The 24,799-nt window shown below is 41.7% G+C and overlaps 1 protein-coding gene across 1 annotated transcript in view; it reads right to left on the reverse strand.

The window, feature by feature from the left end:
• Positions 1–3,606: 3,606 nt before the first annotated feature.
• The window catches only part of tet1 (tet methylcytosine dioxygenase 1), a 41,646-nt gene continuing 20,453 nt past the window's right edge, over positions 3,607–24,799 (reverse strand). The window contains exons 2-11 of the mRNA XM_083897449.1: positions 15,989–18,113; positions 13,941–14,031; positions 12,362–12,455; positions 8,091–8,299; positions 7,850–8,000; positions 6,661–6,750; positions 6,427–6,567; positions 6,146–6,322; positions 5,239–5,383; positions 3,607–5,078 (exon numbers count right to left, since the gene is read on the reverse strand). Coding sequence (XP_083753575.1) covers positions 4,021–5,078; positions 5,239–5,383; positions 6,146–6,322; positions 6,427–6,567; positions 6,661–6,750; positions 7,850–8,000; positions 8,091–8,299; positions 12,362–12,455; positions 13,941–14,031; positions 15,989–18,113 — 4,281 coding nt within the window. The 3' untranslated portion in view covers positions 3,607–4,020. The remainder of the gene's footprint in view (positions 5,079–5,238; positions 5,384–6,145; positions 6,323–6,426; positions 6,568–6,660; positions 6,751–7,849; positions 8,001–8,090; positions 8,300–12,361; positions 12,456–13,940; positions 14,032–15,988; positions 18,114–24,799) is intronic.

Consider the following 24,799-nt stretch of genomic DNA (forward strand, 5'->3'; position numbering starts at 1 on the left):
TCACACTCCTACGGAAGCCGCCGCACTCCACATTTGTTAAGGGCGAACCAAGGAGGGCAACAGACACTGTAGTACGTGCACATTCTGTACAGTTTATTTTGTTTTATTGAATAGTTTTGTGTGTTGTGTTTCTCATCAGTGTCTGCTTAGATTGAAGATCAAAGCAGCATCCATCACATTCAGTACAGTTTGTTTTGCTCTTCATATTAAAGTGGCTGAAGATCAAAGCAGCAGTGCTAGGACCCCAATGTCATACCATTTAGGCTAGGTTGTGGGTTTGATTCCCAGCTCTGCTAGCCCACATTCTGTATGGCAAGTGGTTTTAACATTTTAACAAAATGTTCATGAGTAGACAGGATATTCACTACCGATGTCATTCTTACTACTAGTCAAAACTAAAGCTACATATTATCTGCAATTGAGTTTTCACTCAGGTGAGGTCAAAATGACCTCACGGGCACCCGTACTTCACTTTGTTGTAGACAGTGTTTTCTAGTACTGATGAGCTGCTTTACCCTTCATCAACGCTATTCAACTTAAGGCCCGCCGGGGGCCAGAACCGGCCCCTTCAAGCAATTTGGACCGGCCCATTAACCTATAAATAATGAATATATTATAACAAAGCCAATAAAACCGTAGCTTTGCCTATTTCTGGCACTTTGTGACACTTTGCGTTCCCTTTTTGGCAAATACTAGTACAACTGTAATTGTAGGCGGCCTATGTATGTACCAGAATATTTTTGCACTATGAGCCAACTATAGCAATTGTACCTTAATATTATTGGTACTGTTACTTATATTTCTGCTATAATAGCCTTTTTGTGGCCATCGCACCTTAATGTTGTTTATATTGTTACCTCTAATTTTGTAAGAACGAATTGCGACTGTTATACCCAAATGTTGGTGGTACTGTAACTGTAACCTTGTTGCACATTAAGCAAATTGTATTGTACTTGAATGTTGGTGATTTTGTTACTTACCTTTTTGCACAAAACTAGCAGCCATTTCAATAAATAAGTGCTAAGTAATTTATAACATTTTGTATCTATTTGTATCCGTTTACTTTACATGCAACACAAAATAGTAGTATAGGGGTTGACCGGCCCACAGCCTTCTGAAAAGCTCTATTATAACTGTCAAATAGCCCTGACCTACATTTTGGTAAAGTTTAGTAAATCCTGATTCAGTGAGTCTGAACTGACTGAATATTACACAGACATGTATTTATCAGTCTGGAGCTCCTTAAATCCACATCATACTGTTAGTTTTGGTGGGAAATTGTACACAATCAACGAGTGATTCATCTCCCGTGGTCTCTAAAGGGGGACAAAGTCTAAATGACTGAAACCAAAGTTCCCCAGAAGTGAGTCATACACTGTGTAGTGTGGTGTGTTCCGAAATAGGAAAATTAACTACGAGCCAATAATGTGTTTGGTTTGTCTAATTAAAAGCAGACTCTAGAAAATAAAGTTCTCACACATATTACTGCATTAAAAGCAAATCAAGGCAGAGGAAATCATGATCAGGTCCAAAATATAAATATGACTTTTATTTCACAATCCCGAAAGAGATCAGCCATCCGCAGAAGGAATGCTAAATTAAGTCTCTTCTCAAGTCTAAAACTGGATATACTTTCAGTAACATACAGTATTTCCGTTTCAAAATAAGCAAGATCATCCATTGTCAAAACACCATTAAAACAGCAACAGTAAAAACAATACGCTTCACCTATATATGTACACGCTTTCTACGACTGAGAGTTTCCGATTCTCTAAATGCTGGTGCTAGTCGTTAGTTCCTTGCCGATATAATAAAGACCTTGAACGTCCGAGAGGAAACGAGAGGAAACATTTAAAACCTGCAACTTTGTGTGTGATGTTTTAAAAAAAAAACAATGTTCCCTCGGAAATCAAATCATTTAAAAACTGTTTACATTCATTTCTTTTTATGTGTCTGATGTGATTTATTTGATGCAGGGTTTTTTTTTTTATCCGTGGAAGACATTAGATCGGAGCCCCCGTGACATGAGAAATTTTTTTTTTTAAATCACGAAAAAAAAACAGAAATTGAAATCTCGAGTTTCACAAAAAAATATGAAAAAAAAAAAAAAATTCAAATTTTTTTGGAAACTCGAGATCTAGACTTTCTAAAAAAAAAAAAAAAAAATTTTTTTTTCATCATTTTTTGGAAACTCAAGATCTCAACGTTGAAACTGGAGATCTCGAAATTGAAAATTTCTAAAAAAAAAAAAAAAAAAAAATCCTAGTTTTTTGGGAAACTCGAGATCTCGACTTTGAAACTCGAGATTTTAAAAAAAAAGCTTTTGTCTTTTTTTTTTTTTTCTCATGTCACTTCGGGGGCTACGTACATTTGGACTACAGATGAAAATCTACACAATAAAAGCTTCTTCTTTTTTTTAACTCTCTTTTCTCTTTTTTTTCTTTCTTACCGATACTGGAAAACGTTATAATAAATGGCAAGATACCAACTCTGTGTGTTGTCTGCCAGTGATCATGCAGAGAAATGGTACTGCCTCACTGAATCATATGTCAGTGTGTGTGTGTGTGAGTGGGTTTAGCACCACAGAGTATAACCAGTTACATGCACCTTGATTCTTGTCCTATTAGCACCAAGAGGAAGTCAAAGTGTGCGAAAGACCAGGAATATCTCACAGGAAATGTTATACCACCAGTGTTAATCTGAATAAGGGTCTTCAAAAGCACCTGAAACCATCATCGAGCATAATCCGGGGGTGGGATCTGATATTTGAGTGGTTTCCCGATAGAAGCAGAAGAGGCAAAAAGGAGGAATAACATGATAAGCTGACACAGTTGTAAAGATATTTAAAAAAAAACTGGCAATATTCTGCTATCATGTGGGGGTTTCTGAATAAAAAAAGGAGGAAATAGAGGTCTCATTAGCACCATTAAAAATGTACAGTAAGTTTTTGACGTTCACGTCTGAAAGACATGATTTCCAAGTGCTTATAATAACGATAATAATAATAAGCACCTTATTGTTGCAGCATTATTAAGATTCCTCACTATACTTTTTTTTTTACTTTTGAATTTCCTAACACGACGATATGCCTCTGTTTTTCAACCAAATAAACAGTAAAAAATAAAGGGTTCATGCTTAACTGTCATATATATATATCTCTATCTGTACATACATATTCAGGCCTATGGATCGGGACCTTTTTCAAGTTAAGTGTAGGAAAATAATAATAATAATAATAATAATAATAATAAAAAAGTGCTTCTTAATATGCCATACGTATCTGTGAATAAAAGACAAAACCATCCGTACGGCGAGAAAATAACACGAGCAAAAGACGTACATTTCTGTCACCGGCAGCAGCAGAAGAAAAAAAAAAGCTCAATGCTACATGTGACGATGTGTGTTTTTATGCACAATATTAGTCTTGTTTTCTACATTTTGTGGTGTAATACGGTTTTTGCTTCACAAAGGTCGTAGTGAGCACGGCACCTATGTAGAAGCTGCTGAAATGAGAACTATATATATATATATATATATATATATATTTATATATATATATATATATGAAATAAAAAAAGAAGCGTAGTCCTACTCTGAGACGTGAAATTCTGAGCAGGTTACCGTAGAAATCTTGCAGTAAACAGGCGTACACCGGGAATTAAATAGAAATCGTTATGATCGCAATAAATAATCACATCTTTTTTTTTGTTCTTAGTCATGTATATAAAACCAGTTTTAAAATGCTTCAGAGCACCATCATTTTATATAGAAAATAATAATAAAAAAACCAACACCCAAACTCACAGTTAAAAAGCCAACAAACTTTGGTCTTCTTCGTCGCCCCCCTGAGGGCAAAGAGGAAGAAGACGGACAAAGTTAACAAACTGATATTAGAAGAGCACGATTAAAAACAACGTAAAAACAAGAGTTAGCCGTTTGAAGTTGGTTTGAGGTAAGGCAAGAGCACAGGGTGTAAGAGTTCTCTGTGTGTGTGTGTGTGTGTGTGTGTGTGCGCTGTACTCAAGCCCAGCGATTGTAAGGGCCGGTCACTTGAGTGAGAGCATAAGGGGACACGGTGACGACGCCGTCCCTCGGCTGAGTCCATCCTTGACGCGTGGGGACGATTACGGTCCTCCTCGTCTGCTCCGCCTCCTCCCCCGCCTCCTCCTCCGGGCCTCCCGCTCCCGCGCCGTTCTTCCCCGCGCTCTCCTCCGCCCTCACCCTCTGAGCCTCTTCCTCCTTCTCCTGTTCCCGCTTGGCCATCTTGGCGTCCCACATGGCCATGCCGTGGCCCGGCTCGTTCAGAGACTTGTGCTGGTAGAAGACCAGCGAGATGCGGGTGGGGTGGCTGCGGTCGGGCTTGAGGATGGGCGTGGTGGCGTGCAGCTCCCGCCGCGCGCACTCTATGAGGATGGAGCCGTGCGACGGCGCCACGGCCACGCCCCCGATGTTGGGGTCCAGGAAGTTGTGCTCGCTGTCCGACCACACCTCCTCCTCCTCCTCCTCCTGCTTGATTTCTTCTGGTTCTATCTGGGGAGGCTGCAGGTGGAGAGGGAGCGACGAGAGCGGAGGGAGGCCGTAACCCCTGACCTCTGCTGCGACGTCTCCAGCAGCCCTGTGGAGTCCGTTGAGCCGGCCGAAGAGGCCCTCAGAGGTAGGTCTTGGCGAGTAGGAGGAGAGAGGAGGAGCACTGCCGCTGGGCGAGGGTCTGAGCAGGGGTGAGCAGTGCACCTCGCTGGGCTCAGTTTTAAGAGCAGAAGGGTAGTCACTAAGAGAATTGCGTGGAGGTATATGTTCTGACGGGACGTTGCGGTCGCCAGGTGCCGGAGAATAACCATTCACGTTGCCACTCGTTGTCCTGTAACTCAGACCCGAGCCATTCAGTCCAAACAGATGGCCAGGCAGGCCGGGGTGGATCGGGGAGACGACCTCCCTCTGTGGGGCGACTCCTGCACCTGGAGTGGGGAAGTTGCTGGTGTTGGTGCCGTAAGTGCTGTGCTGGTTCCTCTCCGGTAGGCACCGTCCGACGCTGGCAGGTCTGGGCGGTAGACCGTATGCGCTGTAGTAGCCCGGTGGCTCTGTGGAGGAAGAATCATCATCAAAATCATGTTTATTCTCTTTCACGTCAGAGGTGAAAAAAAAATAACGCACAGCAATTCTGCTGCTGCTTATATAAATGACTGTAAATCTATAAACATGTCATGGTGCTATACAATTAAAAGTGATTGGATTTACTACCTTTTTTGGGGGTTTCGCTTTTCTCTTTTCCAGGTGTGACGGGAGTCAGCCCGAGCTTCTTGACGAGTTTCTCCGCTTGGGATTTCAAACGAGCTTCTTGCCTCATCTTCCGTGCTGATTTCACTGGCTCAGCAAGCAGGCGCACCTGCATACATACGAGGGGGAAAAAGTGCAGTGCATAACTTTGACATTTCAACATTTTACAGTCAGTTACAAAGAAAACATCGAAGGATATGGAGGACCGAAAATGACAAAACAATAAATAAATAAATAAACAAATAAATAAATATACATATACATATTTAAATACATACATAAATAAATAATTGTTTTTTATAATAATATAAATAATAAATAACATATTTATAATATATTATTTATATATATTTATAAATAATATTAAATAATAATATAATATTCTAAGATTATTTATGAAAAGGGCTATTCCTGTATTTTTACACATATTTATTTATTTGTATATGTATTTATTTATTTATATTGTTATACATTTATTTATTTATATTTGTACACATTTATTTATATTTTTATAGATCTATTTATATATATTTTTATACATTTATTTATTAATATATCTATTTGCTGTTTTGTCATGTTTGGTCCTCCATAGAGGGAAGGTTTTTCCGAGTATAGCAGTGTATAGATTCCCTCTCTGCACACAGGAAGTGATTCATTTTGTGTCAAGACAGACGCAGGAAACGGTGCTAGTAAAGTGAGACGACCGGCTGCAGGAGAATACATACATACATAAGCGCTGATAATATTGCATACAAACGAATAGTTTTGTTCATGAAGACTAAACAGAGGCAGAATAACAACATCATCACATTCTATGCTGGTACAACATGATTCTATGTGGGTTTTTTTTTTAGCTTTTCTGTTCCCTCACCTCTCGGGGAAAGGCAGACAGCACGTGCAGGGCACCAGTTCGGACTTTGGCCCACTGGCCCTCGACCCGACCAAACTCATCCCTCTCTGAGATCTTGTAAAGTGGCAGAACGTGGAGCTGTTCGTCCTCGGGTATGTTACGCACCGCACGGTTGTCTTCCTTGGTTAAAGTGCAAACCTAAAGAGAGGGAGAGACGAAACAAAAAGAAAGCATTTTCAGTCAATAAACCCAGACTCTGCTGCTTTTAGACCAACGTGGCGTCTCGTTCGCCGCTGCCTTACCACAGTGCTGCCGTCATTCATGTTGTGTGTGTCCTTGTGGGCATGAGCACAGAAATCCACACAGGCGGTGACCCCGGAAAACGGACGTCCCTGCTCCTTCATTCCCAGCCGGCAGTCGTTGTCTTCCTCCCCGCGTTCCACCTGCGACGCACGAGGCACGGTTTTAAGGTAAAGTTTTCATGTAAAAGTCGTAGATTTGTTGTGTTGTGTCGGCAGTGAATGTGTTGTACAAACCTGGTTCTGGAAGGCGTCGGGGGCCAGTCTTTTGTAGAGTGGTGCGAGGTCAGTGGCGAGGCCCTGGAGGTTGTTCTCTATCCTCTTTTCCTGAAATAAAAAAAGGCAGATTTAGTTAAGAGTTTTGATGTGAATATCAGTTTATTTTCTCTGTTATTTTCTCACTTGTATCCCCCAGAATAGTATTATTAAAGAAAAACTCTCATGGTGAAATAACAGTGTTGTATGCTTCAACAATGCACAGTTTTCTGTGAAGAGTGAGATAGAGGCAACATAACTAGGAGCTACACTACCGTTCAAAAGTTTGGGGTCATCTACATATACAATGTTTGTTGTGTTTTCCATTAAAAGTCACACTTTTATTCATCAAAAGAGCTGCAAAATGAATAGAAAACATAGTCAAGACATTGACAAGATTAGAAATGGTCAAAGAACCAGCAAAACTGTTTTCAGCTGTGCTAACATCATTGCACAAGGGTTTTCTAATCATCCAATAGCATTCTAACGCCATTAGCAAACACAACGTACCGTTAGAACACTGGAAATGGGCACCGTTTACCAGTTAGCACCGTTAGCTGCATTAGCTCCTTTTAGCGCCGTTAGCGTGCCTACAGTGGAACTGGAGCGGTCTGTTCATTAAACAAAAAAGAGCAGCGCTACAAATAACCAGCGTACCTGTGCACTGCGTATGTGTGCCTCTGTTTTTAAAGTTTAGCGTTACTTTACAGAGTCATTTTAATAATCATTGCATCGTGCGTTAACGTGCGTTAACGTGCGTTAACGTTGACGCCGTTAAGCGCTGGTGACGTTTGACAGCACTAGTTTTCAGCTGTGCTAGCATGATTGCACAATGGTTTTCGAGGGTTTTCTAATCATCCAATAGTCTTCTAACGCCATTAGCAAACACAATGTACCATTAGAACACTGTAAATGGGCCTCTATACACCTATGTACGTATTCCATTAAAAACCAGACATTTGCAGCTAGAATTGTCATTTACCACATTAACAATGTGTATGAGTGTATTTATGATTCATTTAATGTTATATTCATTGAAACAAAAGTGCTTTTCCTTCAAAAATAAGGACATTTCTAAGTGACCCCAAACTTTTGAACGGTCGTGTACATAAGATTATATGCAAAACATCATCTCCCATCAAGTGATCGCAGTGGACTATTTCCTCCTCACCTCCTCCGCGTAATCTCCGAGCAGTCGAAACTTGCGTGGCACTTTGCTGCGAGCGAATTTGCACCCGTTAAAATACATACTCCAGGAGCAGCCGAAGGAGAACGAAGCTCCGCACGTGTCTGGGTGCAGACCCTGGCACGCACATGTACGACTGTGGTGAGAAGAAGAAGAAGAAGAAAAATGAGATAAGTAACAGAGCAAAACAAAGCAGCATGAAGAAAAACAGAAGAGAGACGCTCACTCTTCGTTGAGGGCGCAGCGGCGGCTGGTGGGCGAGCCGTATTTAAAGAGCGTGTCTGTGAGGTCCCTGTAGAGGTGGTCCGCCACCGGCCGAGGGACTCCCTCCCACGCCAGGATGAGGATCACCAGCACGGCCGTGTCGCAGCAGTGGCCTCGCCTCTGACGGACCAAACACAGAAGCTTCTCCTCTTCGCTGCCTCGCCGGATCACCTGAAATAAAAAATTTTTGATTCAAAACAATTAAAATTAGAAAACACCACAAAATAAAAGCAAGAATGTACTTGTTACCCAATAAAAATGAATATGAACAAGCTAGATAGCTTGATAGATAGCTTAGACAGACAGACAGATAGGTGTTAGCTACCTAGCTTACAAAACTAGCTAGCAGCTAGATAGATAGATAGATAGATAGATAGATAGATAGATAGATAGATAGATAGATAGATAGATAGATAGATAGATAGATAGATAGATAGATAGATAGATAGATAGATAGATAGATAGATATTAGCTAGCTAGGTTGATAGATAGCTTAGACAGACAGATAGATCGGTGTTAGCTACTCAGCTTATATAACTAGCTAGCAGATAGATAGACAGACAGACATACAGACAGACAGACAGATAGACAGATAGATAGATAGATAGATACATAGATAGATGCACTTTGACAGTAAGCTGACTTTCTTCAAAAAAACAAAAAGTATCTCAGAATGACTTGAAATTTACCATCAAAATAGTCAGCATCGCACTCTACAAGGATACGTTGAAAATATTTGCAAACCTCTTAAGGAATAATTTTAATGAATTTTGGAAAATCAAGAAATTATCCATTTGCCCTGATGCACTTTGACAGTGAGCTGACTTTCTTCAAAAAAACAAAAAGTATCTCAGAAAGACTTGAAATTTACCATCATAATAGTCGACATCGCCCTGAACAAGGATGTGTTGAAAATATTTGCAAACCTCTTAAGGAATAATTTTAATGAATATTTGAAAATCAAGAAATGATCCATTTGCCCTGATGCACTTTGACAGTGAGCTGACTTTCTTCAAAAAAACAAAAAGTATCTCAGAATTACTTGAAATTTACCATCATAATAGTCGGCATCGCCCTGAACAAGGATGCGTTTAAAATATTTGCAAACCTCTTAAGGAATAATTTTAATACATTTTTGAAAATCAGGAAATTATCCATTTGCCCTGATGCACTTTGACAGTGAGCTGACTTTTCTTCAAAAAAACAAAAAGTATCTCGAAAAGACTTGAAATTTACCTTCATAATAGTCGACATCGCCCTGAACAAGGATCCGTTGAAAATATTTGCAAACCTATTAAGGAATAATTTGAATAAATTTTTGAAAATCAGGAAATTATCCATTTGCCCTGATGCACTTTGACAGTGAGCTGACTTTCTTCAAAAAAACAAAAAGTATCTCAGAATGACTTGAAATTTACCATCATAATAGTTGGCATCGCCCTGAACAAGGAGCAGTTGAAAATATTTGCAAACCTCTCAAGGAATAATTTTTATGAATTTTTGAAATTCAGGAAATGATCCATTTGACCTGATGCACTTTGACAGTGAGCTGACTTTTCTTCAAAAAAACAAAAAGTATCTCAGAATGACTTGAAATTTACCATCATAAAAGTCGGCATCGCCCTGAACAAGGAGCAGTTGAAAATATTTGCAAACCTCTTAAGGAATAATTTTAATGAATTTTTGAAATTCAGGAAATTATCCATTTGCCCTGATGCACTTTGACAGTGAGCTGACTTTTCTTCAAAAAAACAAAAAGTATCTCGAAAAGACTTGAAATTTACCTTCATAATAGTCGACATCGCCCTGAACAAGGATCCGTTGAAAATATTTGCAAACCTCTTAAGGAATAATTTTAATACATTTTTGAATATCAGGAAATTATCCATTTGCCCTGATGCACTTTGACAGTGAGCTGACTTTCTTCAAAAAAACAAAAAGTATCTCAGAATGACTTGAAATTTACCATCATAATATTCGGCATCGCCCTGAACAAGGAGCAGTTGAAAATATTTGCAAACCTCTTAAGGAATAATTTTAATGAATTTTTGAAATTCAGGAAATTATCCATTTGCCCTGATGCACTTTGACAGTGAGCTGACTTTCTTCAAAAAAACAAAAAGTATCTCAGAATGACTTGAAATTTACCATCATAATAGTCGGCATCGCCCTGAACAAGGAGGAGTTGAAAATATTTGCAAACCTCTTAAGGAATAATTTTAATGAATTTTTGAAATTCAGGAAATGATCCATTTGCCCTGATGCACTTTGACAGTGAGCTGACTTTTCTTCAAAAAAACAAAAAGTATCTCGGAATGACTTGAAATTTACCTTCATAATAGTCGGCATCGCCCTGAACAAGGATGCGTTGAAAATATTTGCAAACCTCTTAAGGAATAATTTTAATAAATTTTTGAAAATCAGGAAATTATCCATTTGCCCTGATGCACTTTGACAGTGAGCTGACTTTCTTCAAAAAAACAAAAAGTATCTCAGAAAGACTTGAAATTTACCATCATAATAGTCGACATCGCCCTGAACAAGGATGTGTTGAAAATATTTGCAAACCTCTTAAGGAATAATTTTAATGAATATTTGAAAATCAAGAAATGATCCATTTGCCCTGATGCACTTTGACAGTGAGCTGACTTTCTTCAAAAAAACAAAAAGTATCTCAGAATTACTTGAAATTTACCATCATAATAGTCGGCATCGCCCTGAACAAGGATGCGTTTAAAATATTTGCAAACCTCTTAAGGAATAATTTTAATACATTTTTGAAAATCAGGAAATTATCCATTTGCCCTGATGCACTTTGACAGTGAGCTGACTTTTCTTCAAAAAAACAAAAAGTATCTCGAAAAGACTTGAAATTTACCTTCATAATAGTCGACATCGCCCTGAACAAGGATCCGTTGAAAATATTTGCAAACCTATTAAGGAATAATTTGAATAAATTTTTGAAAATCAGGAAATTATCCATTTGCCCTGATGCACTTTGACAGTGAGCTGACTTTCTTCAAAAAAACAAAAAGTATCTCAGAATGACTTGAAATTTACCATCATAATAGTTGGCATCGCCCTGAACAAGGAGCAGTTGAAAATATTTGCAAACCTCTCAAGGAATAATTTTTATGAATTTTTGAAATTCAGGAAATGATCCATTTGACCTGATGCACTTTGACAGTGAGCTGACTTTTCTTCAAAAAAACAAAAAGTATCTCAGAATGACTTGAAATTTACCATCATAAAAGTCGGCATCGCCCTGAACAAGGAGCAGTTGAAAATATTTGCAAACCTCTTAAGGAATAATTTTAATGAATTTTTGAAATTCAGGAAATTATCCATTTGCCCTGATGCACTTTGACAGTGAGCTGACTTTTCTTCAAAAAAACAAAAAGTATCTCGAAAAGACTTGAAATTTACCTTCATAATAGTCGACATCGCCCTGAACAAGGATCCGTTGAAAATATTTGCAAACCTCTTAAGGAATAATTTTAATACATTTTTGAATATCAGGAAATTATCCATTTGCCCTGATGCACTTTGACAGTGAGCTGACTTTCTTCAAAAAAACAAAAAGTACCTCGGAATGACTTGAAATTTACCATCATAATATTCGGCATCGCCCTGAACAAGGAGCAGTTGAAAATATTTGCAAACCTCTTAAGGAATAATTTTAATGAATTTTTGAAATTCAGGAAATTATCCATTTGACCTGATGCACTTTGACAGTGAGCTGACTTTTCTTCAAAAAAACAAAAAGTATCTCAGAATGACTTGAAATTTACCTTCATAATAGTCGGCATCGCCCTGAACAAGGATGCGTTGAAAATATTTGCAAACCTCTTAAGGAATAATTTTAATGAATTTTTGAAATTCAGGAAATTATCCATTTGCCCTGATGCACTTTGACAGTGAGCTGACTTTTCTTCAAAAAAACAAAAAGTATCTCGAAATGACTTGAAATTTACCTTCATAATAGTCGACATCGCCCTGAACAAGGATCCGTTGAAAATATTTGCAAACCTCTTAAGGAATAATTTTAATAAATTTTTGAAAATCAGGAAATTATCCATTTGCCCTGATGCACTTTGACAGTGAGCTGACTTTCTTCAAAAAAACAAAAAGTATCTCAGAATGACTTGAAATTTACCATCATAATAGTCGGCATCGCCCTGCAGAAAATATAATATATTGAGGACATTTATGGCATGAACAAAACAAACGTACCCATTTAGCGATCGGACACCCTTGGGAGCTCTTTCCTTCTTTCCCGGTGTAAACGACGATTTCCACCCTCACTGCGTTTCCTTTAGCACCGTATCTGTGACATCACACATGAGACAAAACATTCATTTGTGTCATCGATCACAGAAAATATAGCACAGACATAAAATACCTGATTTTAACTGACAATACGTACAGCAGAGGCGAGGGAACCTTCATTTTTAGTCGCCCTCATTATGCTTTTAGTTGAGATGAAACTATTTTGATTAACGATTAATTGGTTTGAAGCTTTTTTCATGATTAAAACAAGATTTCTGATTGTTTTAGCTTCTTAAATGTGAATATTTTCTTTGTTTCTTTTCTCCACATAACAAAAAAATAATTAAAAGGGAATCATTTTGGAGTCAAGACGTTCGAGAACATTGTCAATTCCAGGTTTGACAAACACTGATAAATGTTTGTTAACATTTTATGAACCAAACAATTCATCAACAAAATAATCGACAGATTAATCGATTACGAAAAGAATCGTTAGTTGCAGCTCTAACCGCATATGAATATGATTATGCGGTTGACGGTAAACTGTGCGTGTATGTTTATTTAGGTAATAGTCTGTCACATGTTCTCGCATGAACAAATAAAGTCTCTTCTTGACTCTGCCTCAGTGTGTTTCAAAGGTAGAGCTTTGATGGGAGGGGATTAAATGTTGAAGAATCCTGCTGCACTGGCTTTATTTCTGTATTTTTGCCCGCAGACAACTAGACTGAGTGAGGTAATACAGAATATTGACAACACTAGAGCTGCAACTAACGATTATTTTGGTAATGGATGAATCGTTCGGTCCATAAAATGTCAGAAAATGCAAAAAAAAACGTTGATCATTGTTTGTCAAACCTGGAAATGACGATGTTCTCCAATGTCTTGTTTTGTCCACAAACCAAAATGATTCAGTTTTAATGATTTCTTATATATAAACGAGGAAAATATTCACATTTAAGAAGCTAAAACAACCATAAATCTTGTTTTAATCATGAAAAAAGCTTCAAACCGATTATCAATTAACAAAATAGTTGACGGTTAATTTAGTGATCGATTAATAATCGATTAATCGACTTCAGACAACGCTGAAAACAACATTGAAACAATATTAGCTGTCTTTAAAGGAGAATTGTGTCATAAAGTGTGTTGCAAACTGTTCCTTGTAAGTGGTAACGTACACAAATTCACAGCATTTGTAACTGCAGAGTTGAATTTTTCCAGTGAAGTCTCGCGGTTGTCAGACCTGAGTCTCAGACGGACCTCAAGTTGCTTTAAACACGTCGTCATCTCGGTTTATGGGCCCCTCGTCTCAGCTCGAGGCGTTTCCTGTTTCAACGTGCTGTGTGTGTGTGTGTGTTGTGTGACCATGTGTGTAGCTGTCTGTGAGTGTGTGCACGTGTTGAGCTTAGCTCAGCAATGCTTCCTTCCTAATGACAGACTCCTCACTCTGGCCCCGCCCCCATTCCACCGTGCCTGTGGTTGAGCTGCAGGCTCTCGTGTTCGCGAGTGCAGAGTGTAAACAGAGTCGCCGTAGTAACTCTACCTGTTCTCCATCATCTCCCTCACTGCAGCCACGGTAGGTGCTGCCCCGAGGTGAGTGTAGTAAGGGCCTTCCTCCTTTTCACTGATTTGGTCTGTGGAGAAAAAAACATAAAGATCAATAGGATTATAGCTGATGTAAAACCTTAATCTCAGTGTATTATGGACAAGGAAATTAGATTCATATACACTACCCTTCAAAAGTTTGGGCCCACTTAGAAATGTCCTTATTTTTGATGGAAAAACACTTTTTTTTCAATGAATATAACATTAAATGAATCAGAAATACACTCTATACATTGTTAATGTGGTAAACGACTATTCTAGCTGCAAACGTCTGGTTTTTTGATGGAATATGTACATAGGTGTATAGAGGACCATTTCCAGTGTTATAATGGTACATTGTGTTTGCTAATGGCATCAGAAGGCTATTGGATATTTGGAAAACCCTTGAAAACCCTTGTGAAATGATGCTAGCACAGCTGAAAACTAGTGCTGTCAAACGTCACCAGCGTTTAACGGCGTCAACGCGTGTTTCCGGGAAAAAAAACCGCGCGTGATTGTTAAAATAAGTCTGTAAAGTAACGCTAAACTTTCAAAACAGAGGCACACATACGCAGTAAACAGACTCCAGCTCCAGTTCGACTGTTGGCACGCTAATGGCGCTAAAAGGAGCTAATGCAGCTAACGGTGCTAACTGGTAAACGGTGCCTGGACTCCGGTGTCGGCGCACGTAAACATGGCGTCACGCGCGTCTTTTTCCGGTCAGTCGTCATGGAAACGTGTCATGCGTTAACCTATTGCACAACACCACTGAAAACAAAGTGAATAAAAATCATTAATTCTAATCTCGTCAATGTCTTGACTATATATTCTATTCATTTTGCAACTCTTTTGATGAATAAAAGTGTGACTTTTAATGGAAAACACACAAAACAATTATACAGGTGACCCCAAACTTTTGAACGGAAGTGTAAATGTGTGATGTTCAAGGTACATTGAACATCACACGAGTCGGTGCAGTTATAATAATAACCTCGGAAATCCGCATTTCAAGACATGAAAAAACACATGTAAATGGGTCAACAGGGCTCTGTAAAGTGCAGTGCAAAGACTCCTCCAAATATGGCAGAGAAATGCAGACACTTTTTGCTTGATTTGGCCTTTGAATTAGGACACAGCTAGGTCACGTGTGTGCTTGTGTGTGTGTGTTGTCTAAATCTATCTTTCTGAGGACATTTTGACCTTGTAAGGACATTTTCTTACAAAAGATCCTCACAAAAAGTGTGGTTTTAGTGTAAAGGCGTACTGTAGGAGTACTATGAGAGACAGACGTTAGGGTTTATGTCTTTGACAGTCCTCACTAAAATGCTGTACACTACCTTTCAAAAGTTTGGGGTCACCTATACAACAATTTTTGTGTTTTCCATTAAAAGTCACACTTTTATTCACCAAAAGAGTTGCAAAATGAATAGAAAAAATATAGTCAAGACATTGACAAGATTAGAAATGATCATAATAATAACCAACAACACTGTTTTTCAGCTGTGCTAACATCATTGCACAAGGGTTTTCAAGGGTTTTCTAATCATCCAATAGTCTTCTGACGCCATTAGCAAACACAATGTACCATTAGAACACTGGAAATGGGCCTCTATACACCTATGTACATATTCCATTAAAAACCATACGTTTGCAGCTAGAATAGTTGTTTACCACATTAACAATGTATAGAGTGTATTTATGATTAATTTAATGTTATATTCATTGAAAAAAAAGTTATTTTCCTTCAAAAATAAGGACATTTCTACAGAGAAAGAGTAAATAAAAGTCATTCTAAGGTCAACAAAACTGACAATTTGTGACAGTTTTGACGATTGTCTCTCGACAAGCATTGGTTGAAAAAGAGCATAAAAGTAACAGAGAGAGTATGTTTTTCTCTACATGGACACAGCAATGTACAATTACATTAAAATAAATCAGCTATAAACCCCCCTTTTTAAGGGTTTATCACAATCGACTAATGTGATACACATGCAGACTTGGACTCACCCACGCACTGACAGGATGGAAGATCGGACAGTTTTTTAGACGGTGTATTGAGCAAGTTCCTGGTCGGAGTATCCAGGAAACACCCCGGAGACTCCAGGAAGCCGTTGATGCTGTTCTTGGACGGCGTCGACTCCGGCGTGTGTTCCAGATCGCCGCCCGCAGCCGTGGACAGGACAGTGACGGGTCCCGACCTCTCCAGCTTGTAGTAGCTCTGCTGACTCGGAGGAGGAGACGAAGAAGAAGACCGCCGCGGCCCCGAGAAGCCGTTGACCAGACCGTGGTTGTGGAAAGCGTTTTTTGCCGGGCTGGTGTTCGGATCGGCGCCGTGCTGCAGCCCGACACAAGGCTGCGCTACCTGAGATGGCGAATACTTATCACACGGCCGTTCTGGCCCCAAAGCGTGACCATTGCATGGGCTGTGTTGATGGAGCGAACCGTTAGAGAGGGCCCACGGCGTGTGGTTGATCCTCGGGAGAGCGCCGTAGTGACCGTGAGGGTTGACGAGTTGCCTCCGTTCCTCCTGAGCCTCTGCCAAGTATCTCTTCAGGTCAATTTGAGCTTGAGGCAGGAACAGGTTCCTCCTGTGGTGGACGCCTGATTTCCCCTGCGCGGGGGTCTTCTGGCCTCTTCCCCTGTGAGGCGTGTCCCCGTTAGGTGTGCGTTTGGAGAGCGGCGTCCGGCGGCCGGCTCCCTCTTGTTGTCCGTCGCTTTTCTTCTTCCTGGGTTTGGGAGGCGTCGCTTTTGTTGTTTTTTTCGCCGCTTCCTTCTTCTGAAGCTGCGAGTTGTAATTGTACCTGATGGCCGGCACGGGCGTTCCTTTGGGAGGGTTGTTCTCGTTCCGCGACTGGATGATGAAGGCGAGGTCGGCCAGCTGAGCCGCCACCTCCTCCTCGTCGCGGTTCCTCCTCGCTTTACCGACTCTGTCCTCCGCGAACAGCCGCTCGCGATCTCTGCCAAACTTCACATCGAGGGGATTTCTGTAGCTGCATTCGGACTTGATGACGTGAGACGATGACATCGCCTGCTCCGCCGCGCTCCTGCACGGCGCTTCAGAGCTGGCCTCTAAAAGATCCTGCAGAGAAAGCTGTTTGCTGGGGTTCCTCCCAGGAGGGAACTGGATGACGTTCCCCTGTCTGGCCACCGGAGGGCGGATGACTGACGTCTGGTGTAGTGCTGAGCTTATGACCGAGACTTTGTTGTAGTGAATGGCTGGAGTTGGTTTGGCTTCTTGTGTATTTGTACTGAAGGGTGCGACAGTAGAAATGGGATAATCACATTTAATTTCAGCTTTAATGGACCTGGGGTGTTTTTCAGGTATAGCTGCCAGCTGAGTCAAGGCCTCGATAGCGATCGCCTGATCAAAACTGAGATTCCTCCTCTCTGCTAAAGACTGCACGCTCGGCATCAGGTCACCTGCGGGGGGCTCGCTTTTTATAGTCTTGACGGGAGCGCTGTTCTGACAAGAGTCGTTCTCCAAGTCCTCTGGCTCTGTTTTGATGAAGTGCAAATCGGGCGGCTCCGTTTTCACGGAGCGAAGAATGGAAGAGCGCGAGCAGAAAAGCTTCTCCTGCAGCCCCTCCCTCTCCGTGACGGACAGGCACACCACGGCGGCCAGCGTGGACAGCGGGTCCTCGCAGACGTCCTCGTCCCGGTCCCTGCGCTGCGCCGGGGTCTGCTCGCTGATCCACACCCACGGCTCGTTCAGCTTGATCTTCTTCAGCGGAACCGATTTGTCACGTGGAGGAGAAGTGGGCCTTTTTTCGAAAGAGCTCTTGAGGCGTTGAGGCTCCATCACAGTTCTTTTAAATACAGGCTTCGGATCAGAGTGTGACCCAGTGGTCGTCGTAGCACCATTAGATTTCGACAGGTTCTCAGCAGAACCGTTGCGTACAGTCGCGGGCGGGCACGCGTGCTGGTGAAAGCCGGTCAGCTCCAGCTCTCGCTCACGTTTAATAAGTGCCGGCTGTTCCGAGGCCAGTTTGTGGGTGAGCGAGTGGTTGACGGGTGGAGGTTGTGTATGAGGTATGTGGCCTTCCTCTCCCTCGTCCTCCTCTGCTGCCATGTGGGTGTCATCCATCTGCTGTGCGTTGCCTTTGCCATTTAACGACCCACTCTCTGGAACCACCTGAGATGAGCGGAGACAGAAAAACAAAGAGAGAGAGAAGGTGACTCAACAGTCTACAGCGATTCAGCGGCGTGCTCTAAGCAGTCACGGCGCACACAGCAGATTGCATCCCAGCACGGTCGGAGCATCTGCCGCAGCTACTATCACTGTGGCTGTGGAAAATATTATGACATGATGTGAAAGCGAGGGGATCTGCTTTTTATAAACCTCACTCTCCTTTAAACTGTAATAAAAGCCAGAGTGACGTTGGTCAAGGTCTTGAATCAGGATCACATTCCTGCCTGCGCTGTGCAGCGTGGTGAGTCGCAGACGGCCGCAGTTTGCTCGCTCGTGTGAGTAAACACCGGGAGTCACACACAGTTCAGCCTTGCGTCACTGCCGCTCCGGGGTCACTCGGGGCATCTGTGCAACGTGCGCGCACACGTTTGTGTTTGATGCAAGGGTTTGAAGGCGTGTTCCCTTTTGCATGTGCATGCAAGCACATGTGATCATTAGCGCAGATACCTCAGTGATTAACGCAAGAGCTGCAGCAGCAGCACGGCTCTTATCCAGACAGAGCTGCAGCACTGCTGCTGCTGCTGCTGCTGCTTGACCCTTCAGCTAACGTGGATTTGGTTCAGCCAGCACAGCCACGACCATCCAAAGGTCCTCATGACATCACGACACAACACACTCATTGCTCCCAATCAGTGACTCTCAAGCATGATGGGACCGTATCTATGTTCCCCGGGTCCTATGTTCCCCGGGTAACATAGGACCCTACCCCTAACCCTTTACCCTGGAGCTCCACACCCAGGCTTCCACAAAGTGGGGAACATAGGAACCTTTTTTGGGAAAAACGGGGAACAGCATATGCTACTGATCCATGAGCACAAACAGAAGTAACTCGGGGAGAAAGTTTAGGCAGTTTCATTCAGGAAAAATGTACACTACCGTTCAAAAGTTTGGGGTCACTTAGAAACGTCCTTATTTTTGAAGGAAAAACACTTTTTTGTTCAATGAATATAACATTAAATGAATCAGAAATACACTCTATACATTGTTAATGTGGTAAACGACTATTCTAGCTGCAAACGTCTGGTTTTTAATGGACTATGTACATAGATGTAGCACATACAGGTGTATAGAGGCCCATTTCCAGTGTTCTAATGGTACATTGTGTTTGCTAATGGCGTAAGAAGGCTATTGGATGATTAGAAAACCCTTGAAAACCCGTGTGCAATGACGTTAGCACAGCTGAAAACAGTTTTGCTGCTTCTTTATTTTGAATAAATATCATTATTTCTAATCTTGTCAATGTCTTGACTATATTGTCTATTCATTTTGCAACTCTTTTGATGAATAAAAGTGCAACTTTTCATGGAAAACACAAGAACATTGTATAGGCGACCCCAAACTTTTGAATGGTAGCGTATTTACGACTTAAATTTACACGTCATAGAACAGAATAGTAGCCATGAGAATGGACAACAACTCGGATATTCAGACACAAACTCTAAAGCGTGGCTGTTGCACAGACATCTTCAGCCCTGCATCACTGTGAAACTATGCCGAATCGCCACAGTTCCAAGACGGGCACCAAAAATGTGAGTAATTAATTCAATATCTGACTAAAATACCTAAAATATGGTCCCAATCGAGCGCTCTCGGTTCCTCGGCGATGGCGTTCAAAACAGACCCGTGACCACGCTTGTGTTTTTACTTTTTACTTTTGTTTGGAATGAACTCGATCTTCTCGGGTTCATCCTTGAACGCAAATGCTTGTTCCTGATCCAAGCGTTTTGACGACAGACGTCCACGTGGAGGTGAAACGGACGACCTGAAAATGTGACGCCTCTGGCCAGAAAGATAAAAAACAAGATCACGAGCCGAGACTCAGTCGACAAAAACCATTTCGGCTCGTCTGCAGGACCTGAAGGATGTGTACGCATTCCTGCGAGCTGTATGTTTATGTGTATGTGTGTGTGTGAGAGGAAACTTGTTTTCCCCGCTAATGAACACGTGGGACTGCAGGGGAGCTGCAGATATATATATACGCTCTCTATATCACTGTTTACATGATATACACACACTCATTAAAGTTAATGCGCTTCTACAGCAGGAGACGAGGACTGACAGATCAAGAGCGGCGAGCGACAGCATTTCAATATGAACCAGACTCCAGTGAGCCCACAAACCAAACACAAAACACTCCCGTTTATCAGCCACATCTGCTCTCTCTTCAACTTTGTTTTCTCCTCTTCCACGAGATACTTACACTGTATATCACCAGGACAGTGTCATTTTCAGTGACTTTTTATCCAGATAATTGATCATTAATGCACCGCTGACCGCAGAGATATACTGTACACTCTTAGAAATAAGGGTTCCAAAAGTGTTCTTCTACAAGGGCACTTTTCTTCTGAAAAACCCTTTCCCTGAATAAAGGGTTTTTCAAGTAAGAACCATTTGATCCAGAGAACCCTTTAAAACGCCTTTCCTGAATAAAGGGTTTTAAAAGGGTTCTTGGTGGAACCCTCCAAAAGGGAGCCAAAAAGGGTTCTCCTATGAGGACAAGCCGAAGAATTTTATATGGTTCTTCTTAGCACTTTTATTTCTAAGAGTGTACACTCTTACAAGGGTTCTTGGTAACACTAATGGTTCCAGTAAGAACCATTTTGATCCAGAGAACCCTTTAAAACGCCTTTCCTAAATAAAGGGTTTTAAAATTGTGGAACCCTCCAAAAGAGGTCCAGGTGGAACCTTTATAAAAAAGGTTCTACCTGGAGCCAAAAAGGGTTCACCTATGAGGACAAGCCGAAGAACCTTATATGGTTCTTCTTAGCACTTTTATTTCTAAGTGTACCACCTGTTTCACTGTGGACCAGAGCTGCAACTAACGATTATTTTAGTAATCGATTAATCTGTCGATGAATCCTTTGGTCCATAAAATGTCCAAAAATGTTAAAAAACGTTGATCAGTGTTTGTCAAACCTGGAAATGACGATGTTCTCGAACGTCTTGACACCAAAATGATTCAGTTTGAATGATTTCTTTGTTATGTGGAGCAAAGAAACGAAGAAAATATTCACATTTAAGAAGCTAAAAGAATCAGAAATCTTGTTTTAATCATGACAAATCGACAATCGATGAATCGATTATCAAAATAGTTGACGATTAATTTGTTTCAGCTCCACTGTGGACGTACTAAAATTCCACTGCGTTCTACAGAAGAAAATAATCACACACTGCTGCTGAAACTCAACGCAAATCTGGAGGACGCTTCACTGAGACATCTGGGATAAAGGCAGCGACAGGGTTTGAACTTCAAGTGTTCATCATAGTGGAAACAGAGTCACTGGTGGTGGAGATGAAGGAACAGAGAAACGAGAGCTGAAGTCGTCTTCTAGAGCAGAGGACGTTCAGTGGGAGCTGGAGTCCAAGATGATAAACACCTTTTTAAGACTTTTCCAAGACCTTCTCTAAATATTTTGAGACGTTATAACCACTTATTCAACTTACAAACAGTTTTAGTTTGCAACAAACTTAAATTCTCCCCATGTCTGATGATTTTTGAGTATATTTAGTGAGCGATTTTGGGTATTATGGCTGTATTATTCGCTAACGTCGCCGTTTTTAACAAACGCGGGGAGGAACATGAATACATTCATGCGTACTTTTTGCAGTCAAACTCTATGGACGAACTTTAATACCTCATGAAATCGCGATTAAGACTTTTTAATAAGCATTTTTAAGGGCCTTAATTTTCCCAAGATTGATTTATGAACTTCTAATACTTTCTAAGACCCTGCAGACACACTGTTGATGATGTGTGAAAGAGGCGGGATTCAGTGTTGTGATTACAAAAGTGAGAGAAAAGTGAGGTTTAGCAGCAAAGGAAAATGTTAAGATTCGATTTTGTACACAAATGTCTTAGTGTTAGTTTTAATTTGACTTTGACGAGGTGATGTCTGTGCGTTTTCAAACTTTTACACCATGTTGTGCCTGTTCTTGCACACAAACGCTATCACACGCTACCTCACTAACTGTTTAGAGGAACCGTATCAAAGAGACGATGACAAACTGTCCCAATTAAAACATCCATCCATCCGTCATCTACTGCTTTATCCTCCACGGGAGGGTCCTTTGCCTATCTCATTGGTGATATCTCATGTTTTTCGACTGTGGGAGGAAGCCTGAGAACCCGGAGAAAACCCATGCACACACGGGGAGAACATGCTAACTCCTTGCAGAAAGGCCCTTGGTCCGAAGTTGTTCCAACCGGGGCTCGAACCCAGGAACCCGGGTCTTCTTGCTGCAGAGGCGAGAATGCTAACCACTACACCAACATTACAACGGAACTACTCAATAAAAGTGACTCGTCTGAGATGATTCTGATTTATTCCCAAGACGACTTTCTCCTGATGTAACGGCCTCTCTGATCTGCTGCACTCTCAAGGCCTTCTGCAAACACAGCAGCACTCAACTGATGCAACAGATGGGGACGAGGACGGATTCAGATGATGTCACGAATGAAGAGGGGAGAAAGACAAGGGGTCGAGCAGCACGTCTGTCATTATAAGTGACAAAGCAACACTGGCCGCCTTCCAGCTCTGCAGCAGACACGTGCATGACGCTTTAATGTGTGTGTGTGTGTGTGTGTGACTGAGTCACTGTTCACGATGTCAAAATATAAATATGTTAGAGTGAATCTAACGGGTGCAAAAAAAAAAAAGCATCATCATGCGTTCGGATTTATCCACAAGATCCGCGGAGAGAGAGCTGAGCTTGTGTCTTTTGTGTGTGTGTGGTGCATTCACGACTCACACTGGCCTGCGTGGTTTTAAAAGGCAAACACGGTCGTCTACTTTTATGCCCGTGCCAAACTGTGGCGCCCGTCGACACTTAAGAGAAAAAGAAGAAGAAAAAAAAAAAAGTGTGGCTAATTGTCAGAGACCTTACCTTAGCAACACAAGCGTGACCGCCACTTGAATCTTAACAAGCCTCTCTCAAGAGAAGAGGAGTCTCCTGGGAGGTTTTGAAGTAGTGAGCATCTATTCTGAACACACACTCACACAGTAAATACAAACACACACACACACACAGAAACTTCAGCAGAACTACTCCAAACAGAAGAGAGTCGCAGAGCAATATTTAGCTGCTACAGTTCAGCGTGAACAATCCTCACCACCAAACAATGAGAATCACCCTCCTGTGAGTCCAACACGTTTCTTTCATTCATTCATTCATTCATTCATTGAGAGCGTTTTTCCTTTATGCAGCGATGTCAGTGAAACGTACAGCGCTCGACTCGGGCAGAGAAAGCCTCGTAAGTGCCAATAAACCGAATAAACTTAAAGACGGCGGTCGAGCGGCAGCACCAATCACAGCTTAGTCGACTATTAAACCACAGATTAGTTGCAACAGAGTGGATCTTCTGCACCGGCTGCACAAGAATAACACATTTACTCGTGCAGCCAAACAAATTACAAGTTACTAAGCAAAGGTTTTTTTTTTACAAGCACTCCACTCTGCACAGAAAACAGCAGGTGTAGTGAAAAAAAACGCCTGCGAGAAAGAAAAGGGGGAACCGAGGGGCTGGGGGGGGGGGTTCCTCATATAAACGAAGCAAATTAAAAATAAAAAGGAGATGCAACAGAAGAAGAAGAAGAAGAAGTGGGGGGGGGGGTGTCTGTTACCGTGGAGACTGACCTCTTTGTTGATGACACTGTTGTTGTCACATCCTTTAATCCCACCTGGAAAAGACAAGCCAAACACACAGAAACCTGCTGGGTCCTCCGTGATTCAGTGAGAAAGAACAACAACACCAACAAGCTTCCAAGTAAAAGTGCTCCAATCAGAGAGAGAGGGAGGCAGAGAGGCTCAGATGATAACCTCGAGATGAGCTCCACTGACGCTGACCCATCTGCAGCCAGACAATAGACCCCCCGGGTTAAATGCCCCCGCCTGCCTTTACCGTCCTGTCCTCAGAGGAAGCCCCCTCTCTTGGTTCAAGCAGCATAATCCCTAAAAGGTGGTAGTGCTGCTGCTGCTGCTGCTGCTGCTGCTACTGCTGGTGGTGGCCATCTTGCTTTGGCTTCCTTCAGAACTCAAAAAGACAAACGCCAGGCTACAGTAGCCGTGTGCAGGGCAAGCTCCTGGGTGTCATGATTAGGGGGGTGACTGTGAGTCGCTGGGGCAAAGTGCTGCTACAGCAGACGCAGACACGCTCGCTGCACACACACACACACACACACGCACGCACGCACACATGCACACACACACGCTCATTGGGACACACACACATACGGGATGCCTTTCACAAATGCAGACAGAGCCTCATCAGCCAATGGCGTGAGGACCTTAGTGGCTTGTAAATTATCTTCCATGCCTAGACTCTCCTAAACAAAGGATCCCCTATGTGGGCTTTTTACTCCAGCCCTATGCACATGGACAGGAGGCAAGACGTGGAGTGGACACTGCACACGAGCTGGATCGGGATCAGAGGGGAAGCAAATCCTGTTCGCTGTTGTGATATTAACCCCTGAAGCAGCTCAGCAACACTTCCTCTAATGCTGACGGTGTTTTACACGGAATTACTTTGCCCCCGCTGACGAAATCAATTATTCAGTCCATTAAATGATGAGAATATGTGTCACAAACGGATTAGAACCAGGTTATCACAAGCTTATTTTACTAACTTTATG

Source organism: Microchirus variegatus (genome assembly GCF_963457635.1).
Source record: "Microchirus variegatus genome assembly, chromosome: 11".
Classification (NCBI taxonomy): domain Eukaryota; kingdom Metazoa; phylum Chordata; class Actinopteri; order Pleuronectiformes; family Soleidae; genus Microchirus; species Microchirus variegatus.